The sequence below is a fragment of the Temnothorax curvispinosus genome, unplaced genomic scaffold (assembly GCF_003070985.1).
Source record: "Temnothorax curvispinosus isolate PA1 unplaced genomic scaffold, ASM307098v1 QBEX01007779.1, whole genome shotgun sequence".
NCBI classification, from domain to species: Eukaryota; Metazoa; Arthropoda; class Insecta; order Hymenoptera; family Formicidae; genus Temnothorax; species Temnothorax curvispinosus.
In genome coordinates this window covers 173,367-183,712 of record NW_020217559.1, presented here as the reverse complement: position 1 = coordinate 183,712, position 10,346 = coordinate 173,367, and the positions used below count along the sequence as shown (strand labels likewise).

General features: G+C 36.3%; 2 protein-coding genes across 2 annotated transcripts; one reads left to right on the top strand and one right to left on the bottom strand.

Annotated features, from left to right (window-relative positions):
• The first annotated feature begins 119 nt into the window (after window positions 1–119).
• On the top strand, window positions 120–1,757 carry LOC112457447 (ATP synthase-coupling factor 6, mitochondrial-like). The gene is made up of 4 exons (XM_025020503.1): window positions 120–228; window positions 614–759; window positions 1,357–1,487; window positions 1,623–1,757. The coding sequence occupies exons 2-4, from the start codon at window positions 620–622 to the stop codon at window positions 1,652–1,654; spliced, it is 303 nt and encodes a 100-aa protein (XP_024876271.1). The 5' UTR covers window positions 120–228; window positions 614–619; the 3' UTR covers window positions 1,655–1,757.
• Window positions 1,758–1,796: 39 nt separating this feature from the next.
• LOC112457446 (DNA polymerase epsilon catalytic subunit A) lies at window positions 1,797–10,340 on the bottom strand. The gene is made up of 18 exons (XM_025020502.1): window positions 10,251–10,340; window positions 10,057–10,177; window positions 9,758–9,976; window positions 9,404–9,630; window positions 9,034–9,274; window positions 8,615–8,931; window positions 8,301–8,547; window positions 7,653–8,205; window positions 7,103–7,544; window positions 6,734–6,971; window positions 4,075–6,660; window positions 3,754–3,920; window positions 3,368–3,656; window positions 3,194–3,274; window positions 2,834–3,099; window positions 2,559–2,691; window positions 2,262–2,473; window positions 1,797–2,167 (listed from the first exon to the last, which is right to left on the bottom strand). Exons 1-18 carry the CDS (start codon window positions 10,334–10,336, stop codon window positions 1,864–1,866), a joined length of 6,729 nt encoding a protein of 2,242 aa, XP_024876270.1. The 5' UTR covers window positions 10,337–10,340; the 3' UTR covers window positions 1,797–1,863.
• Between the last annotated feature and the right edge of the window lie 6 nt (window positions 10,341–10,346).

The following is a 10,346-nucleotide window of genomic DNA, read 5'->3' as shown; positions in this document are numbered from 1 at the left end:
TATTATTTCTTATTGTTACATTACCTGATTCTTCACATTTTTTTTATATTTTGCATCTGTCAATCATTATTCATTACAAAATTCATTCGGAGTTGTGCGTTGTGCGGTGCGTCTTTATTGATACCAAGTTCGTGGGATTCCTTTACGTCACTTTGGGTTCTTTTCCTCCAGTGATTGTCTTGCGAAGATAATTCGGAGTAGTGCGTGGTATAGGTGCTAAACATAAGAGTAAATAGATTAATTATTTATTTACACACGTAACATGTAATATTTTTTAACTGTTACTACTGTCGTCGATTCATTTATAAATGGACGAACGTATGCTTGATTCGTCTTAACCTATTCCGCGAATCGGTCTAGCCAACAAATATTATTGCATTTATTACGTAAGAGACGTCTGAAAGGCGATTAATTTATCTTAACAAAATTCAACACAATATAAAAAAAATTCATGATTTAGAATTCGTGATTATCTTGATGTATAATTGAGAGGTTACTTGGATAATTCATGCCTGTCCTGCAAGAAAGAAAAGCTATTTGTTGACAACAAAAGACGTAGAATTGGAATTCTCGCCCAAAATTGTACCTGATTTTTTTTAAATTTCTTTTTCAGGCAACCATGCTGAGGTCACGTCTCGTTGGTGTGCCGAAAGCTGTTAAACGTAGCATCAGTACCAACGTTCCTGCTTTGCAGAAAGCTACCGATCCCATACAGCAGCTCTTCCTCGACAAACTCCGGGAATACACGTCAAAAAGCGTGTAAGTACACTTCTCCAGATTTCTGGAATTCTAATGAGAAATATCTGCAAAGGATATTACTTTGTAAGGATCAAAACCATTTGGTATCAGTGGTATCTTTGATTGTAACTTGTGTAGTTTGAACATTTGAACATGTATATACATAGATACATGTTTATGATATACATCTCTTATCTTACATAAATTTTATTACACTAATAAATATTTTTATTTTCATTCTTAAAACGAAATAAGAATATATCTAAGTTTTTAATGAGGGAAAAGCTGAAAAAGCTGCTTTACTTATATTTATTAATTGTATTTGCATCAAATTATGATACTATTGTGTTTAATAAAGGTAACAGTATTAATTGGAATAACTTCCATTTTGTCGGATACGCTTGTCTCTGGTTAAACAAAGTTTGAAGAGAGTTAAAGATAAGAGTATTTTTTGGATAGCGATGAAATCAATAATCAGATGAAATTAATAAGTTAGATTTATGAAATATGTGCTATAACTAGTGCTTCTATTTTTGTAATTATATATTATATCAGGAGATTGATTAAAATAGAGAATATTGGATATGATATTTACGAGAAATTTTTTTCAATTTTAAGAGGCGGGAAATTAGTTGATCCCAGCCCGGAGATTGCGAAAGAACGGGACTCCGAATTAGAAAAACTTCAAGAGGTATATGGTGGCGGTACAGGAGTAGATATGACACAATTTCCTCAGTTCAAATTTGAAGGTACGTTACTTTTACTTATGTATTCTAGACAGATATTTGTTATTTTTATATTCAAAAGTTTATTATAAATTTTGCATTCGTGCAAATACATGTGTATAGGTAAAACGATTTAACGTATGCTGTACTTTGTTTTAGATCCACCTGTGGACTCTGGTGTTAAAAATTAAACACATATGTCGATATGTATCATAGACATAGAACATTCATGTATTGTTGAACTATTAAATATTAAGTAATTCATCTTAAAAATACATATATGCTATTAAATTATTTTAATCTTTTTTTTATCAACCTCGTTAATCCAAAACAGTTAAAAAAATTTAATAAATCTCGATATAAATTATCATACAAGAGAAGGCAATTCTTAATTTAATTACTAACCCGTAAAGAGTTTCGTGTTGTCTACTATCTCTGCTAAAATATTCATTTTACATTTGGTGGCTATAGATTTACATATATTTACATATGTTGTGACTTCGTCCCGCGATATTAAATTATCGTAATCGCCTGAACAAGAACATAACATGTTCATGTTTTCTCGCTTGATTTCCTTACACTTCCGACATTGTAGATCTTGCAACACGTAACCCATACTTTTGCGATTCAATTTGTCAATCAAAGAAAATTCTATTTCTGTATTGTCATACGACGTATCACAGATAGGACATTTCCACATGTGCCTATAATAATAATAATAATGATGTAAAGCATATAATATATGAAGCATATATTATCTTCATCTTAATATTCAGATTATTCGCGTATTTAACGTACCTGCTATTTTCAATTGTGTAATATTGATCTTTACAGAGATCAATATCTCTTGTATGATTGCATGCTTTGCATATAACTTCTGGTAGAATAAGAGAAATACACGGCTCTTTCCACTCGACATTGTCGCCATAGCTGCCGACTCCGATCAGTCGTAACAGATTTGACTTTAAGTCATGAACCTCGTGTTCTACTTCTTTGTCCAGAGATAAAACCTGAAATTTTCAAAGATACGCAAGAGTCTAATATTTCGAAACTATTTTTTACATATTTATAAAGCACATAATGATAATATATTACCTTGCATACTGCTTTGATTAATTCAAGCGCAGGATTGATCTTTATACTTTCTTTTCCACCCATATCCAGATTAGGATATTCTTCGAGAGTCAATGTCTTTTCCGGCAAATTCCGATGTATTTTTTGGACTATTCTGCAAATAATACACACGTTAGGGCCATTAAAACTACTGACCTCCCATATCGATAAAATATCAATTTTTAATTCATTTTACTCTATATAAAAGCTTTATATTAATTTTAAAAACTACGTAATACTTGTATAAATAAATATACTTGAACAATCTTTGAGACATTTCTCCTGATATCAATTTTTTCGCAAACTCGGCTGTATTTTCCAATGCACCTAGACCAAGTGGTGCTATAAAAGATTGACTTTGGCTGTGTCTTCTTCTCGGCCTTACACTGTTATTGGCTTCGTTCTCAATCATACATTGATACACTACGTTTATATATCCTGCTACTACAGCGTTAAAACTCGCTTGACATCCTGCTTCCTTAGGCAGGCATTCCATCAAACTCCAATTCATCATTATTTGAGGCTGAGTAGAAATAATTCAATCAGTATAAAAATATCGTCAAAAACCATCAATGTAATTTCTAAAAATATCTATAAAAATGCTTTTTTTTTTTTACCGCGTCATCGTCATCATTTTCAGTATTCTCATCTTCCGCATCATCTCTAGTTAGCTGTCCTTTAATGCCAGCATGATTGTGCTGTTCAATAAAGCAAATATATAATTAAATTAACGTTACGCAAAACAGTATTAATGTTATTTCATGAATCAAATGAATGATGAATTAGCGTACCAAGTCAAGCCATATTATATATTCCCAACATTGGTCAAACGTAATTTCAATACTGTGAAACAGCTCTTTGTTTCGTATAGTTTGAACAACAAATTCTATATAGCCTAAAGCATCGTTCACAGATCTTTTCTTCGTGCACACGATAATCTTGTTGAAGTTTGCAAAGACTATAATACAGCCCAACGTTTTGAACTCTGCTATTAACTGTATATATAACTTCTTCATATAAGTGTGTAGAGTACGACGTAGAGCAGGATCGTAAAGCAAGGCACTTGGAGACCTCAGCCACCTGGAATCATACGAATATGTACATGCATTTTTATATAACAGTAATATGTAATTAAGTAATATAATTGATAACAGTATAACAAATAGTAATAACGTACCGATAGAAGTGGATCAGCTGATAGTCCGCGAATACATTTTTATAAACGGATACCTCGAGCAACCATGCGTTTACCATGCTTCGTAATGTTTTAAACGCCGGATTGCACAGAGTGATTTCATCGTAGCTGGGAATAACTGTCGCGGCATCACCACCCACTGCCATGTCCTGTTGAATAATCCCAACTTATGTAGTCATAACATTATCAATTCGGATAAATTAAATTGTTGCAAATAAGTTTTTAAAAGGTACTATCGTTAATTAATTTAAACATAAGCATTTTTTTTTTTAAGCAAGTTTTAGTTAGTATATAAAGACTGACCTGAACGGATGGACGCTGCTGAGTGTGAAACGCCACAAACGTGCTGGTTCCGTCTATATCGTGAATATGATGGTATTGTAACAATGCATTAACCGCCAGACTTTCTACATCCAATTGGACGCAAACGCTGGAATATGTGCCCGGATTGTTCGCAGCGCAGCTCGAACTCTCCTCGAAGTCCGTCAGTAGCCTGTTATCGTCGTTCTCGCTGCCGCCTAAGTCGGGTTTCTCCGTAGGCGAGCACCACAGGACAAAATTGTTCCTGTGCAAATGTCTGGCGTAGAATAAATCCGCGCCGAAGAGCGTGGGATCCGCGGGTACGTTGCCGATAGGAGCGTGGAAGAATCGGCATTGTTCCGCGATTAATTCGATTATCTGTTGACTCTTCAGGTAGTGTCTGATCATCATTTTCGCGCCCGTCTTCTGCCATTCTAACGTGCTGTACAGATTCTCAACATCTCGCACGTGCGTGCTGACAAGAGGGAAGTCATTGAGAAGCGGCATTTCGGTAGTTAAAACCGTCCTGTCGAGAGCGGTTTGATTAATAATAATCGTTGCTCCGTGGGCTTCGTTTTTATATGTCGTCAAGGCTGCCTGCAATGTACGGCACACCTGTTGGAAGTTCGTTTCAACTTGCACGACGAACTGCATAGTTTTAGGCAACCTATTTATCTTGTCTTCGCCATTTTTCTCCAATGTTGCTTTACGTTCCTGCGTGTACAGTGTATTCATGTTCGGCAGTTGATTGGAAGCGACTGAATCTAAGACGAATATATGACTTCTCTTGCTGGCGCTTAAGAATAAGCCCCACAGTGCTCTTTGACGGTTTGAACTCCAATGATGATAGAGGAATATGTAGTTGATCGATCCGGTTTGCTTGAGGTAAGGTTGAAAGGCGATGCTCTTGAATTCCAATTGATCCAGAGTGAAGGTATCGGCTCCGTCTACCATTTTCCGCGCGGCACGCGGGTCGACTATACACACGCATCCCAATTGCAATATAGCCCGAAATTCTAATGACATTTGCGTCTCATAGATTCCTTCAATTTCTGGTTTACTCAAGTCCTCCAGGAGTTCCCGGCTGTGCTCTTGAAATAGAAATTCTGGTAGAGAATATTGATACAAGTTGTACACCGGCCGAGAGCGTGGTAAAGATTTGAAGCTCTTCTTCCAGAGCTCATTAGGTCCTGGATCGGGCCTTGCTTTGCGGGTGTTCACGTAAAATATACGAGGTACTACGAGACGCACTTGATGCAATTGCGTGTCAACCAATATCCACAATCGAAACATGCCGGGTTCACCCGTTTCTGACAGCTGAATGATTTGCCATGGAGTTTCCAGTAATTTCCTTTGAGCGCGTCTCAAAAAGCCGGTCATGGTAGACGTATTCGTATTTCGTATAACCCCCCAGGCGATTCTATCATTTTCGTCGGTCTTACTCCTCTTCTGCCGATGCTGATGCCTCTGTTTAGCCTGAAAAGCCCACTTTTTCTTATGAAACTCCAACCATTTAAGCAACTCTTTTCTCGTTGTTCCCTTGGGAGGAGGCGAACCCAAAGCTTCTTTCCAACTTCTGGCTCTGATTGTCTCATCCTCATCTAAATGCTGCCTTTTCCTCTTGTTAACAACCGAAATTGGAGTATTGAAGCTAGTAGACGGTCCTGCGAGATCTTCAATATCGCGGGGTTCTTCGGTGTTGTTCGTATGAGAAGTGTCTTTAGCTACAACAGAAAATATATCTGTGATCTTTTTCTGACGATGAGATGTATTCTTCTCTGACACTTTCTTATGTAACCAAGGTGGATGCTGCACTCGTGGAACTGGATTCGGTAAGCCTTGCATCGCCGCTGGTATGGTGATAATTTTTTGAATAGCACTCCCGAGTCGCTCAATGTAATAATTCCAGTCCAAAATATCTCTTATATCATCGCTGTACAAAGTGGGGTCCTTCAACCACTTCTTCAAGTAATGTCTTCGCACAGCCGGTTCCGACTGAAAGATAGCCAACGGTATCGCGCGCTCGGTAACTGGCGCGCTTTGCGGTTTATTCGCTATAATATATCTGCAAGCTAAACCTGCATCTTTAACCATCTCGTCGCCCAAGAATTCAGCTAATCTTTTAGCCGTAGAAATGGACGTGGACTTCTGTGCACCGTAATCTTCCAATTTACGCGACATGGATTTGTTCTCGGATATGAGTTCGAACAATTCGGAATCGGGCATATTCGCACACTTGCTATATAATAAATCCAGCCAATAATCTGCGTCCTTCGCAACCGAAGCGTAACATTCGTCTAATGTGTTTCCTTTTAAGAAGGATTCAAAAACAGAGGCTTGAAAAATTTTTATCAGTTGCAATTCACCCCTTCTTTTCACTTCGAATCCTTTTAGTTCGGCTAGTGAACCATCGAAATTAAAAACTGCGTATCGTTTCTTCAATTTCTTTCCTTCTTCTTTAGCAGCGGGTAATACCATCGCTAAATATGGTCCGTCAACTTCAAAAAATATCGAATTTTCACTTCTGATTTCATACGTTAAATTATCTTTATCCACAAGATCATGATAAACCTCGTTAGTAAATTTATCCTGTGGAAATTCAAAAAATAGAGTAATCAAAAGAAAGGAAAACATGTGTTTTTCTTTATTCATTCATACATACTTTCACCATAAAATTGAGAACCGCATTCGGATACGAGATCGTAAATTTCGACTTCTTTTCATGAGTAGTGTGAACTATAATAGAGTCTGGAAAAGACGCAGGTAATATGCACCATATACCATCAGTATCCAGTTCCAATGGGCGACCAATCTGTTCTATAATTTCTCTAGCTCTCATGATAATATGAGCACCTGTGTAACATACGATGCCACCCATTTCCATGCTGTGCCATCGTGCCCTGTAATTTTAAAATAAACAATAAAAAACTAGGACTTTAAAAAATAATTTAAGAAGGGTATAAATAAAAATACTAAAAACATAATAAAAGTGTTGTACTTTAATATCACTTAATATAATTTTAAAACTTACCCTTTTCTCATAACGTAGCCGTAGAAAGAATTGAGAATACATTTGTGAGCAAGCTGAAGAGAATCGTACAAAACTTCTCTATTCTTAGCGGATTTTATGTCAGCTGCATCTCCTTTCGCGATTGCTGCTGCTACTTGCCGTTTAGCAACCTTAGTTAATGCTTTATATTCGTATCTTCTATCTCTAAACGCTCTCACAGTGTCTACGTAAAATGAATTCTCCTTCTGACAAATCGTTTGCGTTCTCTCTTCCATTCTGGTAATTTTGACCTTTTTGTAAGCCTTTTTACAATACTCGGTAAGCCTGTTTTTTTGAAATGTAGCTTGCTCTTTCGTGGTCAATTCGTGAAAAGCTCTCTTAGAGCCACCAGGAAATTGTGGTGGAAATCTTTCAGTTTCTAGTTGTTGCTTTATTCTTTGATATTCACCCAAACTTGCAGCCACTAAAAATTTGTTAATCATAAACGATAATTACAGCACAAGTCGAGAAGAAAGTAACCAGCTTGATAATATAGAGATAACTTGCGATAATATTTTATATTTAGACTTACAATATTCGCCTCTCCACATCCATTTCATTTTTCTCTGGCAAAGAGCGTCAGGTTTGTTATAATCGCATACCGCGCAATCTATTTCATTTACTATCGCAGAAGGTTGCAATCTATTGGTTAAAATTATATTGGGATACATAGCGCCTACGTCTAAGTGATAAATTACGGGATTTTCTAATCTCAAAGGTTGGTCTTTAAGTTCCTTCAATTTTCCCTTAACTTCATCTACAATTTCATTAAAATTCGTAACCATATCGATTGATACTTTTTCTTCTTCTTGTATCGTGTGTTTCAAGGCATTTTCTACACCATTAATTAATTCGTCTACGGCGCTCGGAACAATTTTAAAACGACAAGGAATGTCAGCTCTAAAAACACCCGATTCTAAAGCTTCCACGTGTCCACCCACATACGTTTCTTGATCCAGTAAATGACCATCCTTTGTCAGTTTATTTAGTTCGGTTTCTTGTTTGTTAGGAAATATAATATTAGCTTGGAAAGCTTGTACCATAAGAAGTGATTCACACAGTGTACCAGATCCCTTTCTGAGTACCTAGAAATAAATGAAATAAAATAAAAATGTAGATTATTGTTTACAGAAAAGTATATGTACATCAATTAATGTGCGTAATACAATATTTTTCATACTTCATCAGGTTCCATGGGAATAATAGTGCATAATGCAAATATGAAGGGATGAATATATTTGTGATAGAGATAAAATGTTGCCACAGCATCAGAGACAGAATAATTCGCGAGTACTTCAGGTTCTTCCGATGCTAATCTGCACATCTCTTCTGGATCAAGTTCCACTGGATCATATCTCAACTTAGCTTTAGCAACAGCTTTCAAGTTTTGAGAACCCACTGGTAGATAAGAATCACGTCTAACCCAGCTAAGAAATATTTTGCGATGAGAATATTTGCAGGATTACATTGTTAAATAACTCACAGACTATTTACCATAAGCAATCCATGTGCATAGCAGCTCTACTGACGTAAACACCTTCGCGATTTTTAGAGAAACCAATTTTCTCTTTCATATCCATATTATGTATAGCTGCTCGAGCTTCAACAAACGGCCAGTCAAAGAAATCACCGTTATACGTTACAAATATATGCGGCCTTATTTCGTTAATATGATCGAAAAATTTCACTATAACTGCTTTCTCATTAGGCTCGTTGAATACCGTGAAAGGACCCTCGAATTCCGGTTTTGGCGTATATTCGAAATCTCGTATGTCGGCAGAGACTAATTCTCTATTCGTTATTAAATATCCCTAAGAAAATGAAACATATTGAATGTAAACTCTCTTTAGAAAGCGATACAACGAAAAATAATTTATGTAAAGCTAAATGTAAGCATTATTTATGTAAAATACCTGTCCATCTATCATATATGATATCATCATAATCTGATCAAAACTGGCATCTGGAAACTTCAATGGCAGCTTTGTAGTTTCAATATCATACGCTAATACAATAGGTTCAGGCAGTTCAATCATGTCTTCTTTTCGCGTGATTATAGGTGGTTCGCTTCCTCTGCTTTTTACAGAATACCAAATTCCACAGAAGATGTTAGCGTCTATGGATACTCGGACATGATGAGGTACGTCATATTCCCTAAAAATTGATATTTCAACATATGTGTCATATAAAGCAAAAAATGCTAAAGAAATCAAGAAATAGTAAAGAAAATAAATATTAATACAGGAAAAAAGAAAAAATTGAAAAGAAAATGTATACAATTACCTAATGTCAAGAATATTATCCATGTGATCTAATGTTTGTCTACCGCTATCCTGTTCGTTCGGTTGCAAAGTAGTTGCCAGCATGTCTGTGTAGTAAGTATTACTTTTCTCTCGCTCTTTGTTAACTCTAACAACGCGCATAATGTCGCGCTTGACTTTTATTAAATCGACAGTATTCGCGAAGGAAAGTTTCAGGTATTTTTGTCTCAAACCAATCAAGTGATTAGGCTGGAACAATTAAAAAAAAAAAAGAAGAAATAAAAAGTCACAAGGAAAAATAATCTTTCCAAACATTTTTGTAACGTAAAATATATTATTAATAGCTAATTGTATGCTGATTAGAAGCCTATCTTACCAAGTCAAGATCTTCCTTGTAAACGGTCTCGATTTTTGTCAAAATTCCCATGTACTTTTTGGACAAAAATGTCGACACTTCTTCAAACGTATCTTTACGACATAAAACGTAAAAGTATGGTGAAAATGGCAATGACACTTTAAATCTGGTGGCATCTTCCTCAATAAAGTAATAATCCACGCCGCTCAACAGACGCTTGTCATCCTCCACGATCTCCGTCTATGCAGAAACATCAGGATCTTGTTACTTAATTGCGTTTAAGAGATTGCAGGTACCTTTGTTCCTTCAATTTTCCTTACCGCATGCATGTTAAGCAAGAATCCTATTCTTTCCTTCGAGTCGGTGACGCGACGAAACCCATATACACCGTCGATTCTGATATCCTCCTTGATCTCGAGCAATCTCTTCAGTGCATTTTCCCTGAAATATTGATCATTTAGAAAAAGAAACAAATATACACAGCAATGACAGCAAGCATTCAAAATCATCATACCCCGGCGTACTGGTCTCTTGATTCGAATATCTTTTGTTGAACGCGTTAGGCGGACGGGCAGCTCCGGTATTTTGCAAAGTTTCCATTTCGAAGATC